At 44.1% G+C, this 20,164-nt stretch overlaps 2 protein-coding genes across 2 annotated transcripts in view; one reads left to right on the top strand and one right to left on the bottom strand.

Moving 5' to 3' along the window:
* The window catches only part of kalrnb (kalirin RhoGEF kinase b), an 83,871-nt gene extending 66,975 nt beyond the window's left edge, over nt 1–16,896 (bottom strand). The window contains exons 1-7 of the mRNA XM_076303364.1: nt 16,782–16,896; nt 8,320–8,412; nt 7,662–7,776; nt 6,235–6,427; nt 4,991–5,491; nt 2,413–2,535; nt 1,254–1,445 (exon numbers count right to left, since the gene is read on the bottom strand). Coding sequence (XP_076159479.1) covers nt 1,254–1,445; nt 2,413–2,535; nt 4,991–5,491; nt 6,235–6,427; nt 7,662–7,776; nt 8,320–8,412; nt 16,782–16,857 — 1,293 coding nt within the window. The 5' untranslated portion in view covers nt 16,858–16,896. The remainder of the gene's footprint in view (nt 1–1,253; nt 1,446–2,412; nt 2,536–4,990; nt 5,492–6,234; nt 6,428–7,661; nt 7,777–8,319; nt 8,413–16,781) is intronic.
* Nucleotides 16,897–18,443: 1,547 nt separating this feature from the next.
* Nucleotides 18,444–19,835, top strand: LOC143141985 (ropporin-1-like). The gene is made up of 5 exons (XM_076302671.1): nt 18,444–18,559; nt 18,682–18,799; nt 18,903–19,064; nt 19,260–19,441; nt 19,762–19,835. The coding sequence occupies exons 1-5, from the start codon at nt 18,444–18,446 to the stop codon at nt 19,826–19,828; spliced, it is 645 nt and encodes a 214-aa protein (XP_076158786.1). The 3' UTR covers nt 19,829–19,835.
* Nucleotides 19,836–20,164: the final 329 nt, after the last annotated feature.

Below are 20,164 nucleotides of genomic sequence, written 5' to 3'. Positions count from 1 at the left end.
GCAGCCCATAGCCTCACACATGCATTTCTACTGACCTCCCAACCCCACACACTTGAGAGGCCAGGAAGGGTGCATCTGCACTTGTGAGATTACACACCTCTTTTAGTGTAGCCTTTAGTGTAGCCTTCTAAGAGAGCAATAATTCATTCATTCATTCATTCATTCAACCTTTACTTATTCTCTGAGGTTCATTGAGGGCATTACGCTCATTATGCTACACGTCTGGTTCATTTTCATTTCAAAGTTCTGCGTTGGTTTTCAACCAGAAACCCTCTCGGGACATATTGAAGTAGTATTTAGTAGTATTAATGTCGTTTTTTTATTTAGGCTAAATAAAAAACGTTGTTAATAGTGATCAGTGTGCGGTAATTTAGATTTTTCACTTTTGGATTATATTTACCTGCCTCACCTGCACCTGTATCACTACAGGCTTGTGCACAGGGACACCTATGGACTAGTATTTAGTAGTATTTACTGTAGTATAGTATTTCCAGCATACAGCATGCTGAAGAGAGGCGAACATCAGATAGTGATTAGACTCCGCGTATGTGTTCCAGGCTGAGTATTCTCTTCGCCGTGCCCCTAACAGCAGAACAGGTGTATGTTTTTGCATAGTCTACAAATGTCAGCTGAATCGGGCAGAATCAGCGTGTTTTTGACCTAAAATGGCCCAGGTGAGTTGCCATGACTACAGGTGGATGTGAGTTTCCTCTGAAAATGGCCATCAAAGGCAGAACTGAGAGCAGAAGCTGAGAAGAACCTCCCCTGGCTGCTTATATAACCCAGAGACGACGCTGGCCCCGCTCATTTTTCTTTACGCATTTTTCATGTAGTTTTTTTCTCTCTCGCTCTCCCTATGTGAGGGATATAAAGGAGGCCCCTGGGGCAGCGCTTGACCGACCGACTGGTCGACCGGCCCAACCGACCTGCTCTGCTTTCTGGTAGAGGGCAACCCATCCTAATTAGAAGTCCAACACTCTACACTGGAGGTATGATCACACAGACACACACAAGCACATTAACACACATACTGTACATACATGTGCACACACACACACACACACACACACACACACACACACACACACACACACACACACACACACACACTCACCTTCACACTCACACACTCACATTCACACACCAAACCCATGCACACACACACACACACACACACACACACACACACACACACACACACAGACAGACAGACACACACAAATACACACACACACTTAATGAGAGAAACCGACCTGCTCTGCTTTCTGGTGGAACACAGAGGACATGGTGAGTATGGCACTGCGCTCCTCGAGTGCGGCAGCGAAGCTCTTCCAGTCCAAGTCCAGCTGCGCCGACACCTGCTGGATCTGCGGCGCCGCGTAGTGGCCTGCCTCACACAGCCGCGTCGCCACGGAGACGATCCGTGTGATGTTCACATACGCATTCTAAAGTAGCAGGGGAGGGGGGGGGGGGGGTCAGATCAATGAGTTAAAAGGACACGTGACATCACCAAGACATGTGATGGGCCCAAATACTGAATACTGAAACACTGACAAACATACTGTTCAAAAATAAAGCATTTATTGTATTACCTCATGTTTTGCACTCACATTGTTATAGACAGAAAGGGTATAAGACTTTTTCATTTGCGTGCAAAAAAAAATCAAGCTAATGTAGACATCATCTTTTTGTCTTTGTCTCTGCCAAGTCTGTGAAGATGAACACTTCAGAGACGGCGACTAGCAGACGATGAATATGTATTGATAAACAGATCTTAGGGAAGGAGTACATCAGCAGTTCAAATGAATGGTAATTCAAAACTCCTGAGAACAAAAATAACTCTGCGAAAGAGTTAGCACAGAGACCCAATCCTGAGAGTGGTTACTATTTAAAGCTCTTTAGCTGACTAATACCCTTGCATCTTGCTCATTTTGTGTGCCGGCCCGTCAGGCTGAAACAACATTCGCGAAAAAATAAAGAAAATGACAATCTGCTGTTTCTTGGGTATTGTTCTTCAAGCCGTCCACTTATGCATAATTGAGAAGCAGCTGTTCTAGAGGCATAATGCAGCGATCCAGAGACAGCAGGAGAATAGCAAGCAGGTGTAATAGAACATCAGAAACGCTCACTCTGTCTCACATCAAAAAGAGGTAACTCACACAATATTACACACCTCACATATAATGAAGAACACACACACACACACACACACACACACACACACACACACAAATTAACACACATATAGAATACACATACACACACACTTTAACAGACACCTATATACACTCATGTATACACACACGTACAGCAGCAATAGAACACTCACAAACACACAGACACACTCTCACACACACAGAGCACACATGCACAAAAGATTCAGGCAGGCTATGACCGTAGGAGGGTGTGTACCATAGAGTTCATTGCGAAATGGTCATGCTGAGCCTGCAGGTCTGAGGCATGTTGGTGGCTCTTCCCAATCTCCGTGTGGCCCTGCAGAAACAGCTCCCTGTTGTGACTGATCCATTCAAACATCTGTAGAGGGTGGAGAGAAAGAGAGAGAGAATCTCTAAGAGAATCAAAAAGGGCATCAAAAACATTTTAAACACATCTTCAAAAACATATCCTTATCAATTTGTAAGCCATAACCCAAGCAAAACAAAAACGATAAAACCCCATCCACACCAATTTTGAATCACAGTTCAGTGAGAGAGAGAGAGAAAGAGAGAGAGAGACAGTTATTTTACTTTATTTAATTGGAAATCTATTGATATGTATGTGTGTATGTACAGATTAATTGTATAATACCTGCTTTGGCAATATGAGTGACCTTGTCATGCCAATAAAGCTTATTGGATTGAACTGAATTGAATTGAGACAGTGAGAAAGAGAGAGACTTTGAAGCCTCTTTCTGCTTGAGGTGTCCATTAACCAGCAGTAGCCTGATGAGAGCAGCAGCACGTCTCTCACAACTTTTAATATCTCCTCCCAGCCACCCACACCCCAAATCCCTATACAGTCTTCACAGTCAAAAACGATCATCTAAAATACTCACACCGATAACAGTAAAAATGCTAAATATCCCTGTTGATAATCGATCAGGCCGATAGTCAGTCAACCCTAATCAGGTTGTCCAGTCAGCCACCCACACCCGCAATCCAAACAGTCTTCTCAGTGAAAAAAAACCCAGAAATCATCTAAAATACAGAAAACCAATAACCGTAAAATGATAAATATCTGCGCTGATAATTGTTCGATCCCAAGGCAAGAAATCCACACAACCACCCACTTCCCAGTCCCTGCAGGCTTCAGTCAAAACCCACTCAATTCAATTAAAGATCAATTAAAAATGCACCTTTAATAGACTTCAACTGCCTCACATATTTACAGTTCCCTGTTCCTGTGTTGGGGGTCATGTGCAGTTAAAGACCCTCTCGTAAAAACAGGACCAACCCGAAACCTGTGGAAACCCTGAGAGGGTCGGTCAGCCCGCACAGTGAGACTCTCCGCCGTACACTGTTGACTTTTACTGCCTGAACAGATCGATTCCGCAGACCGAGCAGTAAAAAAAACCTCTGCCCAGTCTCTCTGTCTCACGCCCAGACCATCACACACAGATGGCCTTCATCAGCAGACACAAACACACACACACACAGACACACACACACACACACACACACACACACACACACACACACACACACACACACACCAATACCTCAGCACAGCTGGGATTAAATGGACAACAGCTCTACTGGTGAACATGATTCCATTAGCAGGGTAAGGACTACCAGAGGGGTCACGCTGCTGTTATACACCTCTAACACTCTAAGGAGTCCGGGTATGGATTTAATGCATGGAGGATTTAAGGGAGGCTGCCTTCACATTGCGCTCAACAGCCAATACCGATCACCCCACATCACCCAACAATAAGCCTAAATCCACTGAAATACCTTGCCAAGATGGTCTCATTGCATTATGTGTAATCAACTCGATACAACTTAATACACAACTCAGTCCCAGTCAAAGCAGCAAGATGACCTGAGTGGGTTATGTATGTTGAATACTTTTTTTACAGTGTTGTCAGGATGGAGGACTCCAGATTGGCTCTCTTCCCACTGGCCTAAATGTCCATTACCTCACCTACATCAACCAGAAATAACCTTTTCCAGTCGACATCCACTGAAATGCCATGCCACCATCACTACCTGAACAAGTGTCTGTGTCTGAAACCCTTTTTTCCAGAGCGGCACTTCTTTTCCTTTCACACATACCACTATGCTCCTCTCTGCTCCACCACTGATTGAGTTTTCCAAATGGTGTGGGACGGGCGCCAAATCACCGAAAGCCCACTGAGGAAACAGCTGATGCTGGACTGGGTCCGGCCTCGACGGGAACCCTATCAGGCCCAGTCTGTTCAGCAGCTAACTCGTATCTGGGAGACCCATCTGGCATCTTTCTACGGTCTCCGTGACAAAAAGGCCAGCCTAAGCAATCAGATACTATAAACAGAATTTCTACTCATACAAACAACAGTGTTTTATAATCCATGAGTCCAGGCTGAAATGTGACCCGTCAGACTGTTCTGTTGCCAAATACAACTGAGGTGAAAATGACTGACCACCCAAAACACACGGAATACAGTATATACAACACATATGCAGCCACTAATAATATTTACAACAAAACATTATGTATTTATGTAATACACATGGCCACAATGTCCATTAACAGAGACACAACATAAATGTCTATAATATATATGCACATGACACGTGCAGTCAAATGTACTCAAAATCAAATAAAACCTTACTTATAGCTCCTTATGCCCAGCATTGAAATACAAGGTGCTAAACAGTAAAGTACTGAGAAATCATATCATATAAATAAGAAATAGAAATAGTAATCAAATAAAAAAATAGAAATAAATAAACAAATGTGAGTCCTAGCAGAATGCGTAAATAAATCAGAGTTATGGTCACTCTCTCACCTTCTCTGCGTCCTGCTCGTAGAGGCGGAGCTGGAAACACTGGTCCAGCTGCTGCTTGCGGGTGTGCCAGGCCTGGAGCAGATGCTGGCGCGTGGCCTGCAGTTTGTCCAGCAGGGCGGCCACCTTGGGCACCAGGCTCTGAAAGTCGGGCCCCCCCGAGAGCCGCCCGTCGCCGCCGTCGCGGATCCTCTGCAGCAGCCGCTGGCCCTCCTGGTCCAGGCCGTCCACGGGCGCCTTGGCGACGGTCTTGCGCAGCCGAGCGTGGTCCTCGAGTAGCCGCCGAGACTCCTCGGCGTCGGCGGGGAGGTCCTGCCGCGTGAGCGCCTCCTGCAGCTCCTCCAGGCGCGAGAGGAGATGCAGGGCGCCGCCCGTGAACTCCTCCAGGGATACTCGGAGCTCGGTCCACTCCACGTGGTCGTACTCCAGCGTGCCCTCCAGGTCGGCCGTCAACTGGGAGGGGTCCACCAGCTTGGTCAGGCCCTCCACGGACACCATACTGGTCTGTGTGAGAGATCAGAGTCAAACTCTTCAGGCCCAGGTACATAGTACATTATTTAAAACTCAGACACATCACACAAGAACACTTACATAGTGCATTGTTGTTATCAATAATGAATACTTCACTGAATCAGATTATGAAACTCAGACACATATAACATTTAGATGTGTCACTATTTAACAATTTTGATGAAAAACTGCTGATATTTGAGCTAAACAGTTGATGAAATTACACCCCTCCCTTTCTGGCGCCCAAGCAGCGAGTTGAATGGCTGGAATTGTTCATAGTTCAGACCAAGCCACAATGTTTATTTCCCATTTACAGAGCTGGGATTGGGTACAAACAGCAGAGCTGCTTTGAGCACACACACTGAATGGGGAGAAACTGGACCACAAGGAACAATTCACTGAAATTGACAAAAAGTGTATTAGGCTACAACAGCGGTTCCCAAACTTTTTTTTCCCGCGTACCACCACCTACATCCTGACTGGGCTTGCGTACCCCCACTATCTGACACATAAAAACGTAACACATTCTATTGACGCATTCCAGGCATCATGTTTAATTAGCCGCCTTACATAATAACAAATAACAAAATCAAAATGTGCAACTGATCTATGAGCTCTCACACTAAAATACCACTGAATTGTATCCGATTCAATTCCACACCAATGACAAAGCCACTATGGAGGAACTTAAGTAAGACATTGAAAGGCACAACCTTAGTTTAACCCCGAGAGCTCACCTCGAATGTAAATTTGGCACTTCCAAAGTTGGTCTTCTGCTTCTGCCAGAAGTTGTCAGGCTTGATGATGAGGGCGACGCAGATCTCGGCGGGGAAGGCCTCCTGCAGCGTCTTCAGCAGGGGCTTGATCAGGTCCCACTTTGAGCCGCGCATGTCGATGATCACAGTGAAGCCGCGCTTGCTGACGTCCTCACTATGAAGAGAGCGCAGCGGGGGGTGGGAGTGTGTGTGTGTGTGTGGGGGGGGGGGGTTACAGGTTAGACAGCCCTGACATACAGATGAGAGATGATTCATGCACTATGGAGCTTACTGCTTGGCCCTTCATGAAAATACCATCTCTCAAGTTACCCATATATCTTGCCGTTCCTTATGTTATTATAAAATAAGGACCATGGGTGAACAAGCATGACGTTTATATGCTGGCTCTTTAGGAAGGCACCAACAGCCAAGCTAAACACACTGTACTTTCATATGCAATTCTCTTTATAAGCCTTTATACAGTATACTGTTTATATTAATGCTTATAGCTTATATACTGGCTCTTTATAAAGGAACTAACATGAGACTTCAGGTATATTTGCCTTCATATGTCACCTAAGCATTTAATAAGCATTTGCATATGCAGTCCTGGAAGGCAGATGACTGTCGCAGGTGAACAGAGACTACAGGGCACTACCAGTCATATGCCTTCATGGACCAGCAAGCCTGTCTTGCTTAAGCATTTAAACATTCACCCTTGGAATGCAGCCATTTGCATAAGCATCTATACACACACATACACACTCACACACACACACAAACAAACACACACACACACACACACACACACACACACACACACACACACACAGGGACAGTCCACAGGTGCAAGTGCAACACAATGGATCTTATAGCCCTGACCTATAGATGAGTTTGATGGGTGAGATAGCATAGTGTTTTACTAGGCATGAACATACTGTACATACCCATACTGTACGCGTCATATACTGCAACAACCACTTCAGAGGCGTAAATATGCTATAGGATTTCTGTAAGATTTATGTCTGATTTTGCAGAGTTTTAAGAACATCCAGGGGGAATGTATGCATGTTTTAATCTGCAAAAGCCTGTGTGAATATATCTTAGAATATGAGTACGAACCCATCAGCAGTTTTTCCTGCCAGTTGCCTGTGAAATCTAGACTTATGTCTGATAAATATTTACTTACATACAATCATATATTTCAAATGGTTTAAAACCCTCATATATTTCAAATGGTCTAAAACCCTCTTATACATTTCTATGACAGAGGCCCCAGCGAGGGACTTTGTACAAACATCTGAAGCAATGGAAAATTTTTCATCGGTGACATTTTGTCTCACAGGACCCAGTGCACCTACTACTGTAGGCTACCTCATGCAATGAATGAATCACAGCCATTTTGTTACCTGGGCACAGTAGAGAGATAGGTCACCAGTTTGCGCAGGTCCTCCTGTTTTATTCGGTCGTGGTTGCTCCGGGCAGGGAAGGTCAGGATGGGCCCCCCTCGCTTGTCCCTGCCCCCTGTGACACACACGCAGCTCATAGTCACATCACGACATTAAGAAACCAAAGATGCAAAAAGACATCCTCCACCCCATTTGTACAAGTCAACAGAGCATTGGTGTATTATGTATGCTGTGTATAGTTAAACCAATTGTTCATACTTATGCCAAATTTAAATCTAATACAATTTCTGATTTGACCAAGAAAACACAGATATAGTTTTTACTTTTTATTCATATCTCTACCACACAATTTTACATTTTGTGTCATGCTTTGATTTGTCAGAAGAAACTTTTAGATCAAATAAAAATCCACTATTCCATTCTATGACCTAAATTTTTATATTAGTTTAGTAAAACAATTCTCAAAAAACACCTGAAAGATCTGAAAAGCAAATTGGGTAGAAAAATAAATAAACAACTCTTTCAACTTGCAGCAAAGATACAGATTTCCACACATTACACTCATAGCTTTTTGAGCGGAGCTGGTGTGTGTTGCCTGCTGTCTGTGCTGTTTAGCAGGGCGGTTAAAGGAGAGGCTATGCGCTCGCTGCAGACTCACCAGAGACAAACGCTACTTTCTCCCTCAGCACCGTCAGAACATCACACGCTTTTATCCCGTCGTTCCGCAGAGAGCTGGATGACAGGGATGGCACTGAGAGGAAAGAGAGAGTGAGAGAGTGAGGGAAAGAGAGAGAGAGAAAGAGAAATAGAGAGACAGAGAGAGAGAGAGAAAGAGAGAGTAATAGATGAACAGAGAAAGAGAGAGAAAAAGTGAGACAGAGCGATAGAGAGAGAGAGAGAAAGAGATGGGAGAGGAAATGGAGACAAGGTATATTTTTGTCAGTGTGAAAACATGAGAGTACAACTATATTGATAGTTATGTTCACCAAGACCCGAGGAGAGAGTGGAACAACAAGGTCATAACGTAGGAAAGAAAGGACCAACGAATGAGAGAAAGACATAGAAGAGGAAAAAAAGACATTTTCTACGGATCATGTTGGGTTAGAATTAGCTGTAAATGACATGGTGACGAGCTTAAGTTGAACCGAATGTCTGTGGACTAGCTGAAGCGGGCATGCCAGCGCCACTGGCGGGCTTCTCCTGTTTAAATTCATTAGTGGTGTAATCTGCAGTCTCTGTAATCCCCCTGGCCGACAGCTGGCCGTGGGGGCAAACAGCGGGGGAGAGTTCAATTACCCCCCCCCCCCAAACCAACCCCACACACACACACAAACACACACATATACTATACTGTCACCCAAAACCACATCAGACTACACTGTCTGCCATTTATGTGCGTGTGTGTGTGTGTGTGTGTGTGTGTGTGTGTGTGTGTGTGTGCGTGTGTGTGCGTGCATGTCTGCATGTGTGTGTGTGTGTAAGTATTTAGTATTTGTTTGTACGTATGATATGTCTGTGTGTGTGTGTGTGTGTGTGTGTGTGTGTGTCTGTGTGTGTGTGTGTGTGTGTGTGTGTGTGTGTGTGTGTGCGTGTGTGTGTGTGCGTGTGTGTGTGTGTGTGTGTGTGTGTGTGTGTGTGTGTGTGTGTGTGTGTGTGCGTGTGTGTGTGTGCGTGTCTGCATGTGTGTGTGTGTGTAAGTATTTAGTATTTGTTTGTACGTATGATATGTCTGTCTGTGTGTGTGTGTGTGTGTGTGTGTGTGTGTGTGTGTGTGTGTATGTGTGTGTGTGCAGACATGCACGCACACACACGCACACACACACACACACACACCCACACACACACACAAACACACACATATACTATACTGTCACCCAAAACCACATCAGACTACACTGTCTGCCATTTATGTGCGTGTGTGTGTGTGTGTGTGTGTGTGTGTGTGTGTGTGTGTGTGTGCGTGTGTGTGCGTGCATGTCTGCATGTGTGTGTGTGTGTAAGTATTTAGTATTTGTTTGTACGTATGATATGTCTGTGTGTGTGTGTGTGTGTGTGTGTGTGTGTGTGTGTGTGTGTGTGTGTGTGTGTGTGTGTGTGTGTGTGTGTGCGTGTGTGTGTGTGCGTGTGTGTGTGTGTGTGTGTGTGTGTGTGTGTGTGTGTGTGTGTGCGTGTGTGTGTGTGCGTGTCTGCATGTGTGTGTGTGTGTAAGTATTTAGTATTTGTTTGTACGTATGATATGTCTGTCTGTGTGTGTGTGTGTGTGTGTGTGTGTGTGTGTGTGTGTGTGTGTATGTGTGTGTGTGTGTGTGTGTGTGTGTGTGTGTGTGCATTTGTGCATGTATGTCCTGCCTGAAAACAACAACTAAAACCCCATCTCTAAAAAAACAATTATGCATAGTGTATATGCAGAATTGGACTGGCAAACATCAATTCAGATGACGCTGAAAAGCAGTAATGTCTTTGCCTAATGAGTAATGACCAAACTGTTCAGAAGCACGACATATTCTTGTGAAAAGGTTTGATTCTAGAGCAGTGTTTCTCAAAGTGTGGTCTGGGACCACTGGTGGTTCGCAAGCTATCCCAAGTGGTCCGTGAGCAAACGTGGTAAAATATAATATAGATGAGTTGTTTGCAATATTGAACCAACTTGAATGTAAATCCAAACAGTTATGTAAACTATGCCAGTTTAAATCATATGAATCCTCTGACACAATAAGCAAGGTGCAAAGAAAATAAGCAAGGTGGTTCAGTGAGTACAGTAGGTCTACTTTTTTTTAGCTAAGTGGTCCGTGAGTTTTTTATTGGTTAAGTGATCCTTGATCTGAAACAGTCTGAGGAACACTGTTGTAGAGGTCTGACTTTTAAGGTGACATGTTTCTTATTTCAACATATTTGAATAATAATAATAATAATAATTAATTATTAATTTAATACTAACAAAAATACTGAAAGCATGATAAGAAAACAACAGTGTATCTTCAAAACCAGAGTGCACAAGACTGCCCAATCAGATTCAGGATGTTAGTTGGATACCATGATGTCAACAGAATATGGTTATTATGGTAATGTGGTGTCAATCTTGAAAATAATGTGATATTTTATACTGAGAGATTCATGTGTGTTATTTATACGTGCAGCGCAAGCAATCACAAACACAACGTAATTGCACCCTTTAATTTTGCTTCATACCATAACATCATATCATCATTATAGTAAAATCCACCAAATTTCTCACACATTGCTTATTTTCTTAGCATCACGCTGCTTTAATAACAAGATTCATTACTCAAGTAGTCTGAAGGAAACAGAAAGGAATAGGCTGATATGTTACTTAAGCCCTTCATTCTAAAAATAGCATTAGGATGTAATGGCTGGTGCTATATTCTATCATTAGTTTTTTCTTTATGCTTCCATTATCAATGACTGTCATGATGGCACCCATAATGTTGCATCCCATAACATCCAATGTCACATGCCAGAGCTGACACAGATAAGATGTTATGATAATCATAAATAAGGACATTATTTGGCATAGCTGCATCCCTGAAAAATGATGCTTTCTGAAAACAAATGACAATACAGTCTATGATATCTGTCATGTTTGGAGTGTGACGACATTTGTCTTATGGCAGGTGGAGAATTACCCAATAAGGCATCTGGTACTGTAATGAAATATTCAAATTTGTTGTAAGGCAAAAGAAAACCTGCACTAAAGTTAGTACAATCATGGGAGTTTTTTTTTTTAATTGTCATACAGCACTATTCCAACGCAAGTCATCCCTTCAAAAATATGAACCAGAGGCACAGAAAAGCAAATGAGTGAATAATGGAAATAAATCATGTCACAAAAAAATAGTAGCCTACTGCCTCAACACTCGGCAGAATATGCAGAGGAGTAATCATCAAAGTTTACACACTCTGATCAAAACACTGATGCGTACCCGTACCGTAGCCTGACTGTGGCACATCTTTTTTTCCCCATCTCTCTCTCTCTCTCTCTCTCTCTCTCTCTCTCTCCCACACGCATCCCTTGCTTGCAGGCTGAGAGGCTTTTTCTGCTGATCCCAGGGGGAAGCTGAAGAAGCACGTGGTCTTGAGTCTTTGAGAGCTTCCTCTCTCTCTCTCTCTCTCTCAGCTCCTCACCGGAGCACTCCGAGAGCTCTCCTAGTTATCGCACTGAGACTTTGCAACCTCCCCCTCCGTGCCGCTAAACGCTTTTGGACCTCTCACCCCTGCGAGAAGTGAGAATGCGTCTGGCAGGTTAGCTGCTAAATGATGCTAATCATTTCTACCCATCATCACAGAGGTCCAAAAAGATGCTGTGTTTATATAATCGTTAATGAAAAGCTTTTGGGCATGAGGAATGATTTAAAGGAGAGATCTTTGATTATAATCCACAAAGCATTTAATCAAATTCAGCAAAATTATCCACTGTTCCTCTCAAGCTGCCCGTCCACACAAAATAACTTGGACGGCTTTTTTCAAGCACAGTGCTGCCTCTGAAATAAATGAAAAGCAAAATGACTTGTCAATGTAAACTAATCAACCACATTGCTTCAGGAGGATGGAAGGGGGAGGTGTATTTGGCTGTTGAGATCAAACGTCAACAAGGTTTCGACAAATACTCCCCTGCAGGCACAGAAGTACCAGAATCCAATACCAACCTGCAATGAGTTAACACAAACAGTATCTCACTAAATTACCAAGAATCAAAGCAAAGCAAAAAAATGGAGACAGAGGGAGGAAGTGACACATTCAGGACTTCCTGAGTACAGAGCCTGGACGCCGCAGATACAAAAAACGTCAACTCAACCAAGAGGAAAGTTTCAGGACGTCAGGAAATGTGCTTTATAGTCCCACACACAGTAATTATGAAATGAAAAAGAATCGCAGCTCAGGCCTCTGCCAAGCCATTCTGCGGCGCTTTGACCGTGCCAAAGACGGCAAGCGTATCACCACACACCCACCACCCCGGCATCAGCCCACACCACTGCACCACACACCCACCACCCCGGCATCAGCCCACACCACTGCACCACACACCGAGTTCACTGGGAAAGAGCTGAGAAAGCCCCAAGCATACCATAAGATAAGATCCCCAGCATGGACTACATGCAAAGCATCAAGTGTTAAAAAGTGCACATAGACTAGGCCTGCTGTTGTCTTTTCTTCCTAGGTAATGTGCTGCTGGGTGCCTCTGCTCAACAGATGCAGGTAGCATAGATATTATCAGCGATGAGAATGAACCATTAACCATGGGCATTTCAACGCATATTAATTTTCTTTGTTTGTTGAGTTAATTAATTTTGCATACACCTACAGCAGAGAGACAGTGGGTTATATTATGAATTATCCTTTGGGCAGTGGGCTATATGATAGATTACTCTATCTATAAAAGGTGAATGAACGTGGATGACATGATTTAACTATAAAATGTAATTCCGAAGAATTACTAGTGCATGCATGCAAAACATATATTAACATAAAATGCAAAAACATTTTTTTATTTTGAAACAGTTGTGGGAAGAGGAAACAGTTGGCGGGAGACATAGGTGATAATGAAAACTGACAGTTGGAATGGCTGAACAGTTAAATAGTTGGATGGTTTAAATAGTTAAATTATTTAATAGTGAATTATTGTAGTGAGGATTTTTTTATTTTGAAACAGTTGTGGTCAGAGGAAATAGTTGAACAGGATCTGTAGTCTTAAGAGAGCCAGATTGTATGCTTAAAACCTGAGACAGAGTAGATAGTTTAAAAGTTAAATGTAGATAGTGTAATGGATGTTGATAGATAGTTTAATGGGTGGATAAGTGAATGGTTTGAAGATGGATGGATAGAAAGTTGGATGGAATGTGCCTTATATCCTTGTAGAAAAATTAAAATAATCTCTACTGGGTGCTGAATCCTCTTGAGCGTCTATATAAACTTTATGAATAAAGGATAGCACTCATAGTTCTTTTGTTTAACTTTTGAATCACCCCACATCCCATCATATATGGCACAATCTGGTGGTCTCTGCTGAGTACTAGTTTGATCTAGCTCATCTTGGAAATTGTTTTTAAGTGCTAAATCATGCAAGCCAGCACATTTTGTCTGGCCATATAAATCCATGTCAAGTGTGATTTGGCGTTTTTTCTCTTGCCAAATTAATTATGTGATTGGCCGAACGCTTCTGGGCCAGGTCAGTCACAGGCTGAAAGTAGACGGAATGGCAGCAGCAAATTCAAGTCTCCCATCACAGAAGCTTGGCAACTGTTGCCACAGCAACCCTCCTTGGTCTGTGCCAGGTCTTCACTCTGCAAAGTTTTGTGTGAAAATTCTTCATCTTCACAGAGAGTTGCATCTATCCGAGGGACTCTAAATGGATTTCCACCCGAGTTGAGCTTCAAGTCTACCGTCGACTATATCTCTAATACATCTGGTCTCCTGTTTCCCTCACCACTCATTTCAGCTGTAGATTGGGTGTGAGAGATATGGCAAGACTACAGCACCGTCCATTACACACAGTGCTAAGTAATCAGTGCAAGCTCAGCAGGCTTTACAAAGGCAAACAAAATGGAACACTGTGTTCAGACCATCCTCTCATTTACTACCTAGTGCACTACCATATTCACTATACTCTAAAGTGTACTGTGTAGTGACTGAGCAGATGTTCTACATCATACTCAACAGGTACAAAGGAGGAGACACGGCAGTGTGGCTTTGTCTGAATCTCTGCCTCACAGACATCACCAGTGCAAGCACTGACCCAACATTGGCCCAGCATTGCCCCAGCAAAGCCTTGGTCAAAGGTGGGCTCTCTTCGTTCTTTGTATCGATGAATAAAATCTGCAAAGGGGCGGGCTTGTGGTCCATCTTTGTCCCAGGGCCCAGTGTGCACCTTGTTCTGCTCCTGGACATCAGCAAGCTGCTTCCAAATCACAACAGACACAACACCTAATGATAAGAGGCTACATAGTGTCCCACTGTATGCGTCCACCTCACGGCACCGGCACCACCACCTTCCTATCTATCGGCCATCTCCCGCGCCTCGGCCTCCGTGGCCCGGACCGACTGTGAATTTGCTGATCTGCCTCCCCCCACCTTGCTGATCTGCTGGACGGGACTAAAGGGAGGGGACAGGGAGTAAATGTGATCGTTTATCCGTTCCCGTCGAGAGACAGGAGCACGCCGTCTCCAAGGCAGCGGGCAGTCATACCCCGCCTCCATCGCCATGCCGCCACTTTCCCCCCGTGCCAGGCCCACGGGCGTCAGCCCTGGGATGTGTGTGTGTGTGTGTGTGTGTGTGAGTGTGTGAACAAGCTAATCCTCAGCGTGGTGTGAGCAAGGCTAAATCCTGCACATAAGCAGGGTGTTAAACAGCATTTGATTTTTTGGTGTGTTAATATCTTCAGTACACAGGTTTGGAGATAAGACAAGAAGGACAGCGGGGAGAGAAGGGGTAGGGGGTGGCAGAGGAGATGGAAGGAGAGTTTCCTTCTACAGCGCAGTGGGGGAAGAAGATCACAGGAGCGCCACTCTGAACCCTGCCCGTCTGTGTGTGTGTGTGTGTGTGTGTGTGTATTTGTGTTTGTATGTGTGTGTGAGTGGGAGAGAGAGCCCATCCCATTATATGCTCACACACTTACTCACACTTACTCACACACACACACACACACACACATATATATATATATATATATATATATACATACAAAAACACACAGACTCACAGAGAGAGAGAGAGAGAGAGAGGGTGGCAAACACTACACATTGGATATCCCCATTAAGTGTTTCAAAATGCATGGTGTCCATTCATCAAACCACATATGTTACATTCAGATGGGCATGAATGTTTGGTGTCAAACTTGGTTACACAGCTGCTGTTAACTGCCCACACACACTTATACACACATATTCACACAAACATGACTGCACACACACTTGCGCACAGACATACACACACTAATCTACATTATCTCAGAGTGTCCAAAACGTGCTTGCACTTTATTTCTCCCAACAGACACGCATACACCACTTCATTAATTTAGGCCTACACAATCAGCGTGCTTGCTTGCACACTACTCCCTCCCAACCATGCCTCCACATTACGCACACGCTGGAGCATGTGTTAAAGGAGCTTAAAGCCTTGCTTCATTAAGGGCCCTTGCAGTGAAGGGGACGGGGTGGGGGAGCTAGGTCCTGCGGGTGGACAGTCAATAAGTGGGTCAATGTCAAAGATCAGAATTTGTCTGGATCAGGGATCTGCAAAGTAGGATAAATACACGCCAAGGCGACTTGTGCCGGAGACACATGACGGGTCTGCCCTGGCCTTCATCTCCTGTCAACCGTCGCTATCCGCCTATACAGCACGCCTCTCCTCCTGGCAAGGGCTGGTGCTCAATATAACATACAAGAAATAGGGCCTGAATCATGCCCTGATAAGCCGGTGGCACATTTGCTTTTTGAGCGCTCTCGCCGCGATTTGGGTTGGAATCAACAGGCTCCAGAGCGCGTGAAACATGAATCAATGTCACGACCGACAAAAGACAGAAGCCAGCCACTCCCGCTAAGCTCCACAAGCATATCAACGCCGCTAGAGGTGATCATTAGAGGTGGGCGAGTTGGAATGCTTCCGTTAGTGATAGTAAAAGCTGTTTGTGGCGAAGAGGTAGCCTACCATCCATCGGCTACCTAATGAGCGAAATCTGACGCTCAAGTCTGTCCTCGTGTGATGGATGTTCTCTTCTCAGGGTGATGGTTTCCAATGCAGTCTAGACATGATGACCAACTATAAGCGCCAGTGCTCAATCCTATGGTTCCGAACATCCTCCATCACCCAGGTAGAGCTTGTAGCCAGTATGCTATGGTGGGTGTGCCTGCATTGATTACGCTCATACAGAAGAACATAGTATGGGTTTACTCGGGAAAATGTGACTGGGACAATTAATCGCTCAGTGAAATAGTAGGTTACAATGCAATTTTGAGGAACGCGCATCGCGTTATTGAGGCTGCCTATGGAAGCCCATCGCAGTCTTGCGGGGGTTGTAACCATTGCCTCTCAAACAGCGGTGAGCCGATCATTCATCGATATCTATCTTGGTATTGGACAAAAGCGACTATCGACAAACAGCCTACCTGTTTTGAAAAACGGGTCCGTGTCCGGATCCGTCAATCCTTCTTCGGCAGCATCGGTAGAATTCATCTTTTGCATTAATACAGGCTTGGTCTGCTGCTGATAGCAGACGATATTCGCATCAATAAATCCACTAATCTGTGCGAGTAACCTACATCAGAGTGCAGCCATCTCCAACTATAAACCTCTGGCAGCCCTCAGTCCTGCCGTGACTTTCCCGTTATGCACTAGAGAGACCCGCGCTGCATTGGGCGCTATTGTTCAGAGTCTGGTCACCCTCTTGACAGACAGACCCGATGCCCGTGTTAGTATCCGCTCTGTTAATGCTCCCTCAAACACTGGACGTGAAAATGGCTTTTCACGGACTGCTCGATTATATCCACACGTCATGCATCCATCGGTCCGTCCGTCCATATGGTGTCTCACTCAGTGCATTCAGAGGCGGTGTTCCCCCTAAATTGGCAAATGAACACGGCTTGGGAGAGCGGCCAGCAACCTCAAATGGTGGGGTACCATAGAAGGAGGTTCCATAGTAGTGATGTAACGAAAATCAAAATAATAGCCATTACCGTGAGGCTGAGCATATCAACGAATGTGTAGCCCAGGCTAGATGGCATAGGCTATTATAGCCCACAAGCCCAGGTTATAATTTGTTTGCAAATGATGCTCGTGGATTGAATCCTGCGTTCAATTAGGTAATAACCGGTCTCTCGCACCGTTTAAACGTATGTTGTGAAATTGAGGACTCTGTCATTGAGACCGACTCCAAACACACCCTTCGCCCACTGTCTCCTCCTCGCCTTTACAATCATTCCCTGGAGAACACATTAAATCGGCATTTTAAGGGGAACATCACATTGCCATCAGCATTATACAGGCGGGCTACCTTACACAAACATTAGCTGATAACAATACCCCGAAATCCTTGAGAAATGTGTGAGTTCCAATAGCCCATTGTCGCCATTGGAACTACTTTCCATATTGCTTGGTATTTACAAGGCACATTTAATAGGGAAGAAACACGTGTGTTGAACTACAACGGTGTCCATGTGACTGTAGCCTAAAACAAAGGCAGTCGATGATGTTCACTGTCCTATGTAGTTGGAATGTTAGTTTATTGGCCCTGTGTTCCGCTCCCACGCACTTGCCCACTTCATTGCTCAGCTATCAGCTGCAGTCATATTCTGCTGTTCTACGATGGCAGAGGAAACGTATTTCCTGTAATTCACATACACAGGCTATATTCCTTATTTAAAAAACATGAAAAGCAGTTTAATATAACAGCCAACCAAAAGCTACTGGTCACTGCTTATTCAAAACATACGTAAACTCAATGAATACATAGGCCTACAATTAATTTAGTTAGAGAATAGTATGCATGTTAGCGAGTGTAGCCTTAGTCCAGTTTACTATCCCCATGCAAGGCACATTATTCCAAGCATGGCAAATTAGTATAGCCTTCAGATAACATGCGTTTTGTCGCCCTCATGCGATCATTTACCCATCATCACAGATGGAAGCCGACGTCATAAAGGGAAATGTAACGGGCACTCAAGAACGCACCCAAGTTTGCTACAGTGTGTCATTAGCTATTTGGCGTTTCCACTGGACAACCTCTCTTCTCCTTTTGGTGTAGCACTTCGCTTTAACCCGCATATACTACAATGTCCAACACGCGAAAGAAAGTAGTTATCCCACCTGAGCTCCCGGAGCTCTTAAAGCAGTTCACCAAGGATGCCATCCGCACTCAGCCAGAAGATCTCATTCAGTGGTCCACATTGTGCGTCAAATATTCTACTCAGTTAGTTATAAGCCTACGCACATAAATGACTGCTCAAATAATAATGGGATGCCATGAACTTTGAACTTTCCGAAAATCTGTCTCAATGTTTTTCCACACAGGTACTTTACTGCACTTGTCCAAGGAAAGTCATTGCCTGTGAGGGACAACCTGGAGAAGGCCACTGCCCCAAACTCCATGGACCTCACTCCACAGGCTCTTCAAGCTATGCATTCCCAGGTAAATTCACCATAACAGAGAAACTGAATGATTATTTGAAGATATAGTATACCAAAAGTCTTCAGTCATACATGATCCCGATATAATCCCTTCTTTGCCTCAGGTGGGAAGTAATAGCAAAGTAACGAAGGGGCAGATTGTAGAGGTGTGGAAGTCCTTTGGTTTATCGCAGGACCTGCTCAAGCACATCCTCGCTGTTGGCTCATTTGGTGATGAGATTGAATGGATTAAATTCTTTGCTCTTGGCTGTAGCTACCTAGGAGGGGTGAGTAGACCTACAGGCTCAATCACTGACAATAATGCAGCAATGTATACCCAAACACAATATGCCTATATCCTATTACACACTGCAAAGTGTAAAAGTTAAACATGGTCCTCTTGACCACCTTATTGTTTGGTCAGCTAATGTTGTTACTCTAGAAATGTGCAGAACCCTTTCTTTCTCTCTTGTTGCCGGCAGACCATTAAGAATGCCATGGTCCACGCCTGCTACATGCTCAACTCAGATAGCAGCTGCCTTCCTCCAGACGCGGTCATCCCCTACGACACCTTCCGCTACCTGTACACCTACCTGGCGGCGGTGGATGGAGAGGTGGCTCAGACACAGCTGGACCGAGCCCTTTCCCAGTTAGAGTCACTTTCGTGAGTGTAGCTCATAATACTCTCTGGGTTTCCAAAACAGCAGTTGATTACAGGGCAGATGGAGCACACATCAGTATCTACTTTACATTACATTACATTTAGCAGACACTTCATCATACATCATGTTATCATAGCCTTGTAGGCCTATTTGATGGCAAACCTGCTTCACACCTCTCTCATGTTGTTGTTCTGATCTCAGAGATAATCTAGTTTTATTTAAATCTATATTACATTAGCCTAAACCTATCCACTGTAATAATAACAATGAATTTAGCTATACTAATGCTTTTTTAATTCATTTATGCATTTTTCTTTTTCAGGAGGGATAACAATGGTGTGATCAAGGTGACTGACTTCATCAACAGCCGTACAATCCGTTTAGGATGAGATTACTGATGACACCAGGATAAGAAAAAATAAAATATATGAACAGAAATAACTGATTCCCAAACCATTTTGTTCCAGCAACAACTGAGAAGATGAAATGTGCAATTTAAGTTCAATTGAATTAACATAATTGAACCATGGCAGGTGCATAGCCTATTTGAAATCACATTTGATAACCTCTTATCAGTGGATATAGCCTATGTTGTGCAACATAATAGGCTAAACATCATACAAGTTTAGGCCTAGCCTACTAGGCCTACATATCCTTGTGTACTCTGTAAAATAGTCTACTTGGGTCGATATTGGGGGGAAACTGCTTAGCTAAAAATATAATAA

Source organism: Alosa pseudoharengus, unplaced genomic scaffold (genome assembly GCF_046254945.1).
Source record: "Alosa pseudoharengus isolate Yale_2024_CS ecotype anadromous, Long Island Sound unplaced genomic scaffold, YU_APseudo_1.1 YU_APseudo_1.1_scf_24, whole genome shotgun sequence".
Taxonomy (NCBI): Eukaryota; Metazoa; Chordata; class Actinopteri; order Clupeiformes; family Clupeidae; genus Alosa; species Alosa pseudoharengus.
Note: the sequence above shows the minus strand (reverse complement) of the source record. Positions and strands in the feature narration are given on the sequence as shown.